Source organism: Hippocampus bargibanti, linkage group LG03 (genome assembly GCF_051943395.1).
Source record: "Hippocampus bargibanti isolate YZ-2025 linkage group LG03, ASM5194339v1, whole genome shotgun sequence".
Classification (NCBI taxonomy): domain Eukaryota; kingdom Metazoa; phylum Chordata; class Actinopteri; order Syngnathiformes; family Syngnathidae; genus Hippocampus; species Hippocampus bargibanti.
Genome location: NC_142736.1, coordinates 26,408,929 through 26,424,740, shown reverse-complemented (window position 1 = coordinate 26,424,740; position 15,812 = coordinate 26,408,929). Strand labels below are relative to the sequence as shown.

At 39.5% G+C, this 15,812-nt stretch overlaps 1 protein-coding gene across 2 annotated transcripts in view; it reads right to left on the bottom strand.

Annotated features, from left to right (window-relative positions):
* Positions 1 to 2,012: 2,012 nt before the first annotated feature.
* Positions 2,013 to 15,812, bottom strand: part of LOC148900842 (talin-2) — a 108,701-nt gene continuing 94,901 nt past the window's right edge. For both annotated transcript variants that reach the window (XM_088992835.1, XM_088992836.1), the window contains 7 exons: positions 15,697 to 15,804; positions 14,539 to 14,644; positions 12,198 to 12,322; positions 6,457 to 6,645; positions 6,200 to 6,382; positions 5,136 to 5,261; positions 2,013 to 4,503 (listed from right to left, as the gene is read on the bottom strand). In XM_088992835.1, coding sequence (XP_088848961.1) covers positions 4,375 to 4,503; positions 5,136 to 5,261; positions 6,200 to 6,382; positions 6,457 to 6,645; positions 12,198 to 12,322; positions 14,539 to 14,644; positions 15,697 to 15,804 — 966 coding nt within the window. In that variant the 3' untranslated portion in view covers positions 2,013 to 4,374. The remainder of the gene's footprint in view (positions 4,504 to 5,135; positions 5,262 to 6,199; positions 6,383 to 6,456; positions 6,646 to 12,197; positions 12,323 to 14,538; positions 14,645 to 15,696; positions 15,805 to 15,812) is intronic.

Genomic DNA, 15,812 nt, shown 5'->3' with positions numbered 1-15,812 from the left:
TTGTAGAGTGTCCTTAGGTGTTCTGAAAGGCGCTTGGAAATTATCTATCTATCTATCTATCTATCTATCTATCTATCTATCTATCTATCTATCTATCTATCTATCTATCTATCTATCTATCTATCGATCCAACCCAAAAGTAACTAAAATAGATCGAAAGCTAGCTCGTTAGCTAGTAGATAGCTAATAGCTAGATAGTGTAGATAGATAGCTAGCCAGCTAGATAATATATTAGATTTGGAAAACTTTTTTCATTCACTGTATACACCAGAAAATACAGTACATATTTTTTCATATTATTTTCTTTTAATATACGGTCAAAGGAATTCCTTATCTAAAAAGAGTACAAGGAGCAGCTGTTGTCGGCCATAATTAAGGTGGGCTCCTCAAATTTTCGTGGCTGACAAATTTAGCTTGGCAAGCAGTTGACTGTCTGGCTTGCCCACAGCTTCGGGTTTACTGCTGACTCAGAAATGCCATCTTGTACTGACACGAAAGCAACAGAAGGACACTTAAGAGCTCTCCTTAGGAGCGGAACACAACACAACTTCTCCGCTCGGGCATTCATTACGGTGATATAAACAATTGTCATAAATCTGCCTGCTTATTTCCTTCAGTTTAATCAAAGAAACCTTGGCAGCAGACTGACTTTGATTTGTATCTTTGCCTCCAATAGTTTGGGGTTGATGCCATCCAAAGTTTTGGTGATTAGCATCAACGACAATACGCGAGCGGAGCCATTTCAGGTTCCATCAGCCACAAGTCACCATTTTTTGAGGAACAAAGTGTGATATCTAACTAGCTAGCTAGCTATCTAACTAGGTATCTATTAGCTAGCTAGCTAGCTTTCTATCTATTTCAGTGACTTCCGGGTTAAGTGAACGCTGGCGCGTGTGGCGGCCGCTGCTTACCCGCAGAAAAACCGATCCTGTGACTGTAAAGTGACCTTGAGAGTTTTGAAAGGCGCTTAGAAATCACATGTATTATTATTATTATGATTATGATTATAAATTTCAACAGAAACACAATACAGGTTGCATGTATGTTGTCGAGTTCCCCACCCCCCACATTCCAAACATGCATGCCAGTTCATTGTCCATCGGTGCGAATGTGTGTTAAGGGCATTAAATATCACACGGAACACAGTTAAGTAAATCCAGTGGCAGGCCGTGGATTTCATCGCTTCAGTAGTGCTACGTCTGAATCAATCCAGACTGAAAAAAGTGTGTGATTTACTACAAGACCACTAGAGGCTACCATTAACCAGGAAATAACTGACCAACCTTTCTGAATGATGACCATTTTATCTTCGTCTTGAAAATAGCTTTAACAGTAACTCTTCAACCAAATCCATTTCTTTTTCTCCTTCAGCCATTATCGGTTGACAAAACTGCTACAAAATCAACACAATATATTTGCGTATGCAGCTCACTACCGATACAGTGTGCTAGCTCTGGCCAGTATGCACTTGTCACTAGCGGCTTGTGATCACAGCAGTTTTCGCAAACTATGATTGGCTCGTGACTAGCCAATCATAGTTCGCGTTGGTACCTCTTTTGAGTTGCCAACTCGAAATCTGATTGCTTAGAGCAACATTTGATCGACACATTTAAAATAATAATAATAATAATAATAATAATAATAATAATAATACATTTCATTTATAAGCGCCTTTCAAAACTCTCAAGGACATTTGATGTTCCAGTGCCCGCAGAACTGATTGTGAAGGTGTCATGGTAGATTTCTGACCCTGGTAACAAATGATGGCTGAAATGTGATTGGTTAAATGCTTAATTACTAAAAAAACATGTCTGGAAACAGCGCAACAGGCTGAAAAGTAATGAAAGTAAGCTGAAAGATAATTTGGAATTATTTAATAAGAATTCATGGACAAAAAAAATAATTAACATAAGTCCATGATTCAGATATTTTTAGGTCAACAGAGAAGGCTTCGCAGGCCTTGACGGTCAGGCCACTGAGTAAATCATAATGCTCACAAAGAGGGCAGTTGACACAATGCAACACTTTATTACCAGTAAATACAAAAAAATATTTTTTTATCATGGCCGGATAAATACAGTATCTTATATATGCCATCTTTACGATCTATCTGTTAAAGGTAACACTTAGAACATCTGTAAAATGTCTCACACCATTCAAATTTTGACAAATGTTTATGTCACAGAACTTTGTATATAGGCTATCGGTTGGTATGGAAAGAAAGCTATTCATTCATACAATGCCTATGTAGTCAACACTTTAGAAGAGTACATGTTTGACAAACAAATCCAGTTTGTTATTGGTTTTAAAATCAGAGACTTCCAGATCTAGGTTTCATTCTGACGATCTGGAAAAAGGCCCGCAGTGAAACAGGACCAGCGTCGCTCAATAAGGCCTTTAAATGTCTCATAATGATGAAAGAGAAATAAAAACTATGACATTCTTATCATTCCCTAAAAAAAATCCTGGAGTCAGGATGAGAGAGCGACATCAAGGAAATACAGTAAACCACCGCTAACAAGTTTTTCAATTGTACCATTTTCAGGGACCAGTTACAAAAACAACTTACATGAGGCAGAATGGTGAAAACCTTCATGAAAATGGAGTAAACCATTTTGATCACCCGTCTAAAAAAACCTTGCCAGTATCAAAATAACGAGGAACATGATGAAAATTCCGTCAGGCAGTGGTATCATTTCTCAAAATGCTTTGCATGATTCAAAATTAACAAGCACCATGAAAATGTAGTAAAGGTATCTCTTATCTCACCAGCCACCTTAAAAAGCTTTTATATGTGTCAGAAATCTGCAAAATCATTATATTGCATTGAACCAGTTCCATATCACTATCTTCTCCCCAAAAAATAAGCCATTAAAGGTGTAACCATGATGAGTGGCTTTTTTTGTTGTAGATGCAAGTCATTCCCGACTTGGATAAAGTTAACACCCAAAAAAACAACAACAGATGACATTCAATGCCAAAAATGCTTGTGCTTCAACAGACACTCACACACCACTGTTGAGACTGGATAGGCTACGGACTAAGGCACTAATAATAAAAATAACACAATGAGCGCACGCACACACATGCACACGAAAAATGATGTCAAAATATTTGTGCATCAGAATAGATTTGAACTGTAATGGTATGGTGCACCTGAACATACAGCCTACATATAAGTTACAGTATGGTGTAATGTGACAGAGGACATTAGGTAAGGCAAAAAGCCAAAACAATCATATTTTGGTAAACAAAGGGCTCATCTATTGCAGGTACTATATTCATAAATCATACCCTTGATTTAGACAAAAAAAGATTGATTTTTCAATTCATGTTGCAGAATTGTGCTTGATTTCTTAAAGTTATTAAAATACGCAAATTTTTAAAAATGACGTTTCAATATCTTGAGGTATTTCTCATTGACAGCCAATCTAAGAAATTTCAACTTATTTCACGTGAGAAGGGAAATGAAACAAACATTTTTAATTCGAATTCGTACTGTTTATGGATCGACAAAGGACGATACTGCCCTCTCCAGCACGATTCTTATTATTGCATTGGATTCATTTACCAAAAGCGTGATAAAAAAACTTGGAGGCCTAAGATTTCCGAGGAAAAAAACAGCAAAAAAATAGAAATAAATATTCCTTCCTGGTCTCTATAAGTGAGACCTGGGCAAATTATGGCGTGAGGCCAATCATAAAAAACATAAATTAAACGGAAAAAATGTAACTTTTATTTTGAAATTTTATTTTGAAAAGCGCTACGTTGTACGTATGCACGACGTGAACTATACGGAAGAGTTTTCCAGGTTACTACCCTCGAGATGTCGGCACACCACAAGAAAAGCAAAGTTGATAACGAATGCCGTATCTTCAACAAGACATGGCCTGCCAAATATAGTTGACTTATAAATAAAGTTGACTTATTGTATCAGTCAACGGAATCAGAAAGCCTTTAATAGTCCCACAATGGAGAAATTTTTAGTCTGATTTAATGTCTAAGATAAACACGGAGATCGCTTCGCATGTTGGGCATAAAAACAAAAATTCAAACACAAAAAACGTCCATGACTCAAATTTACAGTGACAAATATGTAAAACCATCCTTCATCAATTAGTTTACGTAACTTCTCATGGGCCATTAAAGAGGCTTTCACACAACATGGGAACTTCTTCAATACGGGTAAACAATCATTTGTGAATGAATTTTACAGTCACTCCCAATCGGGTCACAATCGGTTTGAGATCATTAGCTGTGTAGTCGTACGTTTGTCCCAAAAGCCTTCGTTTTCAAGACTACACGGACCTGTTTGCTTCCAATAAGGCTCACGGCAGAGGAAACATTTCATGAGTTCGTCAGTTTATGTTTTTTTTAGTTGTTGTCCTCGCGCAGTTCACTCGGTAAGAACTTGTACTGCTGCTGTCTGATCTGAGCCAACTTTTTGCGGGCTTCCTCCAGCTCACGCTCCTTCCTCAGCATCTCCTCCTGAGCGGCGATGATCTGAATAAAAGTCAACCCAAGAATGACAGATCAACAAAGAAATTCTACACCGACAGGTTCATTTGGATCGTAACAGATTCGGACAAAGGTGAAATGATTGGAAATAATATATGGGAACACATCCTGCGTATGTGCAACTGTCGCGGCTTGGAATTGAAGCGGATTTACGTGGGACGGGAGATATGAGACAATCTGTTTTGTCAATGGATGCTACAGATGCGTGTTTGATTTCAACATTTAGCTTGTAGTACACGTGCACATTCCACCATGACGTCCCTGATCCACTGGTGAAAAGGACACTTTGATCCTCTTCTTTTTCATCTAGAACTGCTTCATACAACAAAGAGGGTGCAGAAAACTGGTTAAGAGTCAATGACTGTCTGTTCTGTGTCTTTTGTGTTATGTCACATTATTTGTCGTTTAGTTTTTGTTGTTGTTTTGACTTCAAGATGGATGCCTTTCCAGCAGCTCCTGTAATTTGTTTTTCTGCTTCTTCCTTTCCTTTCCTCCCATAACTTTGCTGCTGTGAACTTTAGATTTTTCCACTGTGAGTCTAATAAAGGCTAATCAGATCCAAAATGGTGGACATCATCAGAATATATTTAATAAGTTGAGTGTCGGTTGTCATTTACCTGTGCAATCCCTCCCACGAACTTGGTCTTGACGACCACGTTGTCTTCGTCAGCTTTGTCAAATGCCGCCTTCTGAGCAGCTCGAACTAAGTTGTCAGATGCCTTCTTGACTGCATTGCCAGCAATCTGATTGGAAATACAATGGGAAGGTCATTTAAAACTACAAGGGAATACACAAATGTTGCATAATAATATTCCACTGAAAGGTTGAAACACCCGCAAACATCTGCTGTTACCTTGGAAAAGGATATAAATATATGTACAGTGATACCTTGGCTTATGAACTTAATTGGTTCCCAGACAGAGTGTGTAAGGCAAAAAGTGTGTATCCCAAAAAATAATTTCCCATAGGAAACCATTAAAATGAGAATAATCCGTTCCCAGGTCTCCATAAAACATACTTTTCTACTTTCTAATTTTCTAAGCCTTAAAACTACACAAAATATACCTTATTTTATGGATAATAAATGTGCTATGGTATTATAATTAAAGAAATAAACTGTACGGTATAATAAAGTCGTTTTATTTACTTTGTGATGGTTTGATGGAATGGAATGGCCGGTTTCCTCAGCATTAAACATTTGATGAGGAACGTAACCTTGTAGGTGCTTTCTCTGTGATAATTGTATCTAGTTCCTCATCAATTGAGTTCTGGTTCGCTGGGTTGATAGCTTTTTGCATCAAGTGTTCAGATGGCTTGTGCAGGTTGTTTGTGGAGCCTGATTGATGGGTTATTTTAACCTTGCAGTCTACACTCTGCCTTTGAACTATCAAAGTTGAAACTCCCTCACTGTCGTCTGGAAATTCAGGAATGGCGCTCCACGTCACGCTTTTCAACTACCGAATAATTTCGGAAATGGCATCGAATGAGTTAATCATCAAAATTATCAGGAGTTGCAGCTGTACTGTGGCTGCCGCTGCTCACCCGCAGAAAAAATATCCTGTGACCTTAAAGTGTCCTAGAGAGTTTTGAAAGGCGCTTAGAAATGAAATGTATTATTACACGCAAATTAACACAAGCAAACTGGATAACTAACAGCTGGAAATAGATCTAAAATGCGCACCTGCAATCTCCTCATGGCTTCAGAGTCTTGGTCAGCCTTGACCTTGCAGGCCACCAGCAGCTGTGCAGTGGAGGCGGCCACTTGCTTGGCTGACGAGATGAGCTTCTCCTCGCTGGCGTGGCCTTGCACCGACGCGTTGGCTGCTTCGCACAGGTTGCTCGTGGCCGCTGCCACCATACGTGCCTGGGTAAAGGCACACAATTCATAATCCATCTCATCAAATTGCATCAAGCCAATCAAACGTCCGTCATACTCACAGCAGAGATGAGCCCCTGGGACCACTGCCCGTCGTCGACGGCGTTGGCAGGGATGGAGCCCACTTTGCCCTGAGCCACCAGCTCCCGCTGGGCGGCCGAGGCGGATTTGACCAGGGCGCTGGTGGCGGCGGCGATGGACTTGGCTGCCTCCAGGATCTGCTCCTCAAAGTTCAACGTTTCATCTGCCAACTGAAGTCAAAGAACAGCAACACATGTTCCCATGAAACTTCTATTGTGTAGACATGCTGATTGTACATAGTGGACCGAGAAGGGGCCGTCAAGGACATAATGTAGGAATACTACCACTAAGTACCGTATTTTCCGGTGTATAAGTCGCACCGGAGTAACTTTTTCCATATACTATAAGGCGCACCGGAGTATGAGATGCAATGAAAAAAATGAATGAAAAAAAAAAAGGTTTTCCAGATATAACCGGTGTTTGAAATAACGTCTGCCCGGAGGCCCGGGACGTACAACTTTTACGTCAGGCGTACAACTTTCAAAACGTCTCGGCCCGGGTGGCCGACAACTTCTTCAAGAAAAAAAAAAAAAAAAAAAAAAAAAAAAAACATTTTTTTTTTTTAATCAAACGTTTGTTTTATTCAATAAAGCAAAAACTACAAGCAAACCGCTACAAGCCACATAGACTCCTCTTTCGAAGCGCCTTTCAAAACTCTCAAGTACACTTTACAGTCACGGTATAGTCCGAAACATGAAACAGGCTTTTGATTGGCTGCCGTGCCGAGTATGCAAATTGCCAAACAAACATTCGTCAAGTGTACTTGAGACTTTTGAAACGCGCTTAGAAAGCGGAGTACACGTGGCTTTTAGCAGACAACGCAACGCAAACATTGCAATGTGCACTATGACGACAAATCTTCAGCAAGGGATATTTACCATAAATTAAGCAAGGGAGCATTTGTGGTAGGTACTTCCTTAATTTTTAAAAATCCTTAATACTTCGCAACAATGTTTTTTTTTATTGCGATTAGTCGTCTTATTGTGTTTCAAGTTGTGAAAAATGGGGCAGGCAACATTATGGCCGGGCAGGCAACTTTTCAGAGGTGTCTGCCCTGGTGTCCGCTAACTATTTGTCATGAGTTTCAGACACTGATATAATATATACATATATAAAGGTTTTCCAAATATAAGGCACGCAACATTATAAGGCGCTACAGTAAAGGCTGGAGTTATGCAATATTTATTCTATGGGTGGTTAACGGAGTTTGTGGCTAACAGTAGTTGCAACACCTGTTATGGCTCAAATATTACTTCATATATAACGCGCACCAGTGTATAAGACGCAGGGTAAAAATCAAGGCTTTTGGGTGCGCCTTATACACCGGAAAATACGGTGATTATCTTTACTGTTTCTTTCATTTTCCAATGTTATTATATGATACATGAACTTGAGTAAAGATGTTTGAAACTTAACATTATTATTTGACTATTTCAGTCATATTTTATTTTAACAATTAATAAAATATGTGACCAGTTATATTTTTCTTCTTATTTTTCTGCAATTTTTTTCCTTCATTTATAAAAAGTTGACATTTGAACCTCCTTCACTTACCCTTGTTGCACCCGACCCCAACTTAAGCTCATTCACTGCCATCCCCGAATTCATTCGGGAATTGAAAATATGACGTGGAACGCCATTGCCGAATTTGCTCGGGTTAAGGTTTTTCTTGCGAGGGGTGCCGATAAAGCACTGTTTAGACCTATGGCAATGTTTTTTTTTTCCTTCCACGAGGGGGCAGCATTTGCTTTTTTTTTTTACAGAGCTCCCCATTTCAAGCTCAGATACCCCCAGACCCATATAACCTAGGAATTAACACTTTTTTTTCTGATGAGGGGAGCATTTACCTTTTTTCGATTATAGCACTTTGTTCCAGCTTTAAGCATTAACTTTTTTTTTCTAATTAAAAAAAGAGAGGCGCAGGTTTCTTAAGCTGCATTGAATGTTTATGTAGTCCTAAAAGTCAATATTCTGTGGGTCCTGGAATTTGAGTGAAAATGACAAAAACCCTGGCATTGGAGTGGAGACATTTTTGCATGTCTGGCAGTGAATGAGTTAATTGTCATTTATTTTATTTACTGTTCCCTTGAATCAGGTGTGTTGCAACAGGGAGACATAGAAAACATGTTGGACGGTGGCTCTCGAGGACCAGAGTTTGACACCCGTGATTTAAACTGTAGTTCCTCATAGATAAAAACATACAGTGAGACCTCAACTTACAAACACCTTATCTTACAAACTTTTCGTCTTACAAACTTCAAATGTCTGAAAATTAAACCTTATAATAAGCACTATTTTCATAATACACACCCACCACGGCTGGCGGAGTGATCTTCGGTGGAAGCACACGACCGAACAGCACCAGAGGTTAAGTTACCAACAGTCCTTATGGAAGGTGACTCTCCTTCCGTAAGTCATCAACGACCATCAAAACGGTCAATAAAACTTTATTTTACAGCACAGTTTATTTCTTTAGTTACAATCCTCATGTAATGTGCCTCTCTTTCCAAACAGCAATTCCCTTTGACCTTCGACCTCCAACGCTATTCCATCAAGCCATCAATGACCATCACAAATGTAAATAAAGTGACTTTATGATACAATGCAGTGATTTCTTTCATTACAATACAATAGCACATTTATTATACATAGAATAAGGTATGTTGTGTGTAGTTTTAAGGCTTATTTAGTTGAAAAGTATATTTTATGGAAACCCGCGAACGGATTATTCCCATTTTAATGGTTTCCTATGGGAATTTTTTTTTTGAGATACACACTTTTCGCCTTACACACTGTCTGGGAACCAATTAAGTTCGTAAGTTGAGGTCTCACTGTACAGATTTTGTGGAATGCAAAGCGCACCTTCAACGAATGACATAAACCTTTTCCATATATAAGGTGCACCGCGTTAAAAGATGACCTTCAATGAATGACATATTTTAAATCAGTTTCCATACATAAGGCGCATCGGATTATGAGGCGCATGGTCAGTTTTCTTTTAGGTGCGCCTTATACTTTCTTTTTTCGGTTCATCTTCATCACAAAGTGTTTTTTTTTGTGGCCATTTTTGGCATTTTCCATAACTATTGTGAATCACCCATCTATGTACATTACAACATTTTGAAATGTGCTCACGGTGAATTGATGGAGGTCTACACTCACAGCAAATCAATGCTGAAGAATCTGAATGGCGCAGCAAGTGTCTACAGTAGGAGCAGTAACATGAAGTGCGTGGATGAATAACACATGTGACCGCTCGCACCCTATACACACAGACATACGCGCATTCACGCACACCACAAGTCTGTAGACAGAGCGGGACACTGTAGGAATATGTTTGATACATAGTTGGGACTGAATAACAACCTAATATATCAAACATATCAGACAGAGCCCTGCAAAGGAGGCCTCCCGATGCAGGGGCAGGCAAAGAAAGGTTTGGTGGGGGTTGTTAAAGGACAGGGATTGAAAGGGGATTAATTTGGTCATTTGCTGTGGAAAAGAGCATATTGTGTGTGTAAACGGCAAGGAGATTTAGCTCGGTTATCCAAAGATGGAAGGATGGGGGAGGAGGAAGAAACAAGGCAAAAGGGAAAACGGCCAAATCTGGTGATGGATATTAAAACTGTTTGAACTCCTGAATTGGGTCTTTATTCAAGGCGGATGTTTTTGAATTAAAGGACAACGACGCCTCCGGAGAAGTTGTATCCATAATTTGTAAAATCACTTCAAATGACTTCTACTGAGGGTATTTTACAAAGATTCCACCGCATATAGTTATATTTTATGTTTTAAGACTCACACTGAATATTCAGGAAGTCTTGCTTTCGAGTTGACGACGATGCATGACGTGACGTCATGTCTGGAACGCCCCTGATCGAGAAAGCGACATACAATGCATTTTGGGTAATTTGTTTGGTCTGAAAACTTCGTGCTGATGGCAAAATTAAAAGGAAAACATAAATAACGTGATGGTGAATCGTTGTGTGTTGCACCAAAACTACTATTTGATACTAGTTGACACAAATTCCCAGCAGACAAATCAGCCCATTTCCAACAGAGCTTGGCCGCCATCTTGTGCATTTTCTGGGACGCTACACTACACTAGTCCTGATGGCTCGAATTGATACGCAAGTACTTCTTTAATCGATTGCAAACATGTATGCTTTCCTCTTCAGAACTATTTGAATCATATTCATAACTGGATGAGTAACAAGAAAGCATCTTCTCTGAATCTGAAGCCATTGTTTTGATTCTAGAGCAAGGCGAAGACGTCCTGGCGTGACGTCACGAACAAGGGGGCGGGACCTTCTGAAACTCGCCATTTCCGGGGTCATTTTGAAGTAGTTTTGGGACACTAACTTATTTTTATTGATGTTTTGCATTCGACGAAAAATATCAACCTGAGTGTTTTGGGTATTTTAGATGCTATAAAACATTTTTCTGATGTCAGTTAGGAAACAAAAAATGGTGTCGGTTGTCCTTTAAGGGGGGCTGAGAAAATAATAAATAAAAATATTTTAGAATATCAAAATAAGCCGTTCGGAATATGGATGGAAATAAAACATTGCAGGGGCTTGGGTGAGACTACACAAATTTCGAGTGGGGTTTTCGTACCCCCTAGCACTGGTGGAGTGAAATCCCTGTTGGGTGGGGGTGGATAGGGAATATAACAACAGAGAGGAGACAACAACAGACAACATCCACATTCCTGAAAATACTGACAACCTTGGGCAAGAACTTAGGGTTGTTGCAATAACTCTGGTATGAAATTTCAAGACAAAGCTAAAATGCAGAAGATGAATTTAACGCATTCACTGCCAGACAATGTGCAAAACTGTGTCCACTCCAGTGCCAGGGTTTTTGTCATTTTCACTCAAATTGCAGGACACACAGAATATTGAGTTTTAGGACTACATAAAGATTCGATGCAGTGGAAGAAACCTTAGACTCTTGTCTTTCATCAGAAAAAAAGAGTTAATTCCTAAGAGTCTGGAGTCATCTGAGCTTAAAAGTGGGGCGGCTGTACAAAATACAATACAATACATTCACATTGATTTACATATCGCTTTAACAACAGCTGAAGCTGGAACAAAGCGCTAATATGGACAAAAGGCAAATGTTGTCCCCTTGTGGGAGGGGAAAAATTGCCAGAGGTCTGACCGGCGCTTTATAAGCACCCCAGCAAAAGAAAAAAAAAACAAAACTTGAACAAATTCGGGAATGGCGCTCCACGTCACTTTTCAATTCGGGAATGGCAGCGAATGAGTTAATTTGACCTTCAACTGGACTTTGGAAAGAACGTGTTTATCTGGTTAGTATTTCAGTATTTCTGCAGTTCTATAACAAGGAACTGACGGAAAAATTCACAATCAGGTAGGTGTTTGATGAATCAAACAATTTGAATTTTGGTTCAATAAGGAAGCGATATTTAAACAGTCCTCTTCATCGATGCGGTTTACATTCTGATATTAGAGAGCAAAATATTGATCGAACAGGATGTTCTCAAAGGGAAGTGGTCACTGACCTTATTTTATCTCAAGAAATGCACATAAAAAACGGCAATTGAATTTTGCTATTCAGCTCCTTGTTCGAGAACAGACATCTGTGCAAAAAGTACCTCGAACGTTTAGAGAAGTTCACGTGTAAAGGCGCATTTTAGGTCCACAATGAAATTTCAACCCAAAGCCCAATATCCTTAATTTCCCGTGTGGCGTCTCACCTTGGGTTTGGCTCGAGGTTTGAGTTGCTCCAGCTTCTTTGCAGCCGCCTCAATGGACGCCGCTGCTCCGAGCAGCTCTGTCTCCGCAATCACTGTCGGATCCTCGGGGTCCACCCATTCAGAACCTGGATGGGGCCATGAGAACATGCCAGTTACTGAGGGTCCTTACAAAAAAAAATACAACTTCAGCATCTTTGGATCATGCCTAACAAGACAACAGAGCATCGGCAGAGCCACACATTCACCATGTGCCATATACAACACAACAAACATGAAGTGAATTGGGTGCCTAAAACAAAGCAAATTGGATGATGTGGAATCCGTAAAACAGCTCAACTTTGAAATGGGGTGAAATGAATCAGTGTTAGCGGCCGTAAAATGAGTGGGGAAGACAAAAAAGGGTGTCAAGCATTGGGTGAAATCAATCATGGGCCAGATAACAATGCTAACTTACCCTCATCTGCGGCGACAAATCAAAACGGGGAAGACAGGAGGGTTAAAAAATGTCTCCGGGAATAAGTATTAATCATGTAGTCTGAACTAAAGAAGTGTTCATTTGGAACGTCTCTCATGAACAAAAGTCCAAGGAGCATTTCGGTTCACAGAGGAAAGGAGCGCAATCAAGGAAATTTTACTACAAGAAGCAGAAAGTGATGAGATAATGCATTTGGTGAAGCAGCTGTCACTCATTGTCCAACATCACCTTTGCACTTCCGATTCAAACTGTAAACAATTTGATGTCTTCATGGTTAGTGTAATTCGAACTCCCATGGTGGTCGGAGGACATACTGGACACTGCATTTTGTGTGTCTTTAAAGGACAACCGACGTCACTTTTTTGTTTCCTAACTGACATCAGAAAAACTTTTTATAGCATCTAAAATACCCAAAACACAGTATGATATTTTTAGTCAAATGCAAAATACCAATAAAAATGACTTAAAGTGTCCAAAATCTGCAAAAAAAATGAGCTGCGAATTGGGCATTTTCAGAAAGTCCCGCCCCCTGTTCGTGACAAGACGTCTTGCATTGCTGGAGAATCAAAACAATGACTTCAGATTCGGAGAATATGCTTTCTTGTTACACATCCAGTTATGAATATGATTCAAATAGTTCTGAAGAGGAAAGCATACATGTTTGCAATCGATTAAAGAATTTATTCCGTGCCATTTTGAGGCAACATTGGGGGGAAATGGATCACCAAAAAAGAGGCAGAAAATGGCGACCGAGCTCCTGTGAGGAATTAATCAGTCTGTTTCCACAGGCTGATAAATTCCTTATATGGAGCTTGGTCGCCCTCTTCTGGCTCTTTTTGGTGCAACATGACGTTTTCAGACCAAACAAGTGCAGCAAAATGCATTGACGTGATGGAAGGACTGATACGATGTGTCCTTTTTTCGGTCAGGGGCGTTCCTTCAGTGACGTCACGTACGGACCCGTCACCAACTCAAAAACAAGACTTCCGGAATATTCAGCACAAGTCTTAAAACGTAAAATATAGCTATATGCGGCGGAATCTTTGTAAAATACGCCCAGTAGAAGTCATTTGAAGCCATTTTACAAATTATGGACACAACTTGTCCGGAGATGTCGGTTGTCCTTTAAGTAAATTTTCCTCTGTTAAAGATGAAACTAGAAACATGGCATTCATGGTGTAGTAGTTTCAAATTATCGTAACTACACAAGAAAATTCAACAAAATATTTTTTACACACTGAGTACTGAATGTAACGGATTTTATGCCAAGTAAACTAAAGCGCAGGTATCTTTTTTGTTTTGCTTTTTTTTTTTCCTTAGCCGGAAGACAGAATGAATTTTTCTGATAATTTGTAGAGATCAGAAATTTTTTTTTGTAGATAAACAAAAAAGTCAAAATACCTTGTGTTCCGATTCTGATACTTGGATACTAACTGGATTTATACATTGTAAATAGCACAGCCACATTATGTTGAGTAAATACAGTTACATATTATATATAGGCTTTATACTGTATTTTTATACTTTGCACTATGTACAGTTATTTTCATGAAACTTTTTTTTGTGCAGTTGTACAGTTCAGTCTTCTGTCATTTTTTTGTACTTGCAATACTACTGTTTTTTTTCTTTTCACCCTCCTCCCCCACCCGCACGCCTTTCAATTTTGCTGCTGTCGATTGCTGTAGATTTCCCCACTGTGGGACTATGAAAGGATTTGTGATTCCAACTCGGATTTACCCTCCCAGGCATTACATCTTTATTATCACAAGATTTAAAGTGTTGAGTTTTTTCCCCCTCAAAATTGCTAAGTTGTCTGAAAAATGTGATTTATTTCAGCGATATATGAACTAATATGTGTGTGATTACCTTTCATGGCCTCAGCAGACTGGATCAGTTCTGTGACCGCTCCAGCTACGCGTTTTGAACATGCAGCAAGTTGCTGCTTCTGCTCAGGTGTGGGCCTCTGCAACACCTATGCACACACACACACACACACAGATAAACACACAAAAAAAAAGAAAAGAAAAAGAAAAGAATGTGATCATGACCATAAAAATGGCAAAAGGTAGTGAGATCCAATCAGTGGTGGGACGTTGGGGCCTGCAAGGCCTTCTCAGCTGGCCTAAAAAAATCTGAATCACAGACTAATGTGAATTATATTTGGTCCATGAATTCTTATTAAATAATTCCAAATTGTCTTTCTGTAGCTTAATTTAATTGCTTTTCCCCTGCTCTGCTGCTTCCAGATGTGTTTTCATATTTAAGCATTCAACCAATCACATTTCCGCCATCATTTGTTACTAGGGTCAGAAATCTACCTGTATGCCTTCACAATAAGTTCTGCAGGCATTGGAGCATAAAAATCAATGTCGATGAAATAGTTGCTCTAATCAATCAGAGTTCGAGTTGGCAACCCAAGGCCTGCATGAAGGCGCTGGAAACCTCAGAGTTGTCGCGAACTATGATTGGCCAATCACAGTATCACTAGCCACTAGTGAAGAGCATACTGGCCAGAGCTAGCAAATATATTGTTGTGTTGATTGATTTTGTCAACCCACAATGGATGAAGGGGACAAAGAAATGGATTTGGTTGCAGATATACATTTAAATCCATTTTAAAGACCCCAGAATAGATGGACATCATTAAGGTTCCGTAGCTAGCAAAAATAGCGAATAATATTGGAATTTTATGAGGTTATCGTGAATCCACACATTCATAGTAAAAAACAGTTTAATGACAGTTTCTTCAAGTCACAAGTTCTTTCCTGGCCAATGGCACCCTCTAGTGCACGTGTAGCAATATCACACCACATTCGCAGCTGATTGATTCAGACGTAGCACTACTGAAGGCCTTGGAGTGACATGCACGGCCCGCCACTGATGGAAATATGTAACATTGCTCATTTTTGATTGACACTATCGGACACATTTGCAAAGGTAACACAGACGAACGAGTGTGGTCAAATCTCATTCCAGGTGCTAAATACTGAATGGAAAAGAATTGGCAACGCAAAATCCACCCACCATGAGAACTTGTTCAAGTAGATCGATATATCCAGTGGTGCACTCTGATCCAAATCTCAGCGCCCTATTCTTCACTTCCTCGTTGACATCAGGATGATACGCCGCTTGCTACAGAA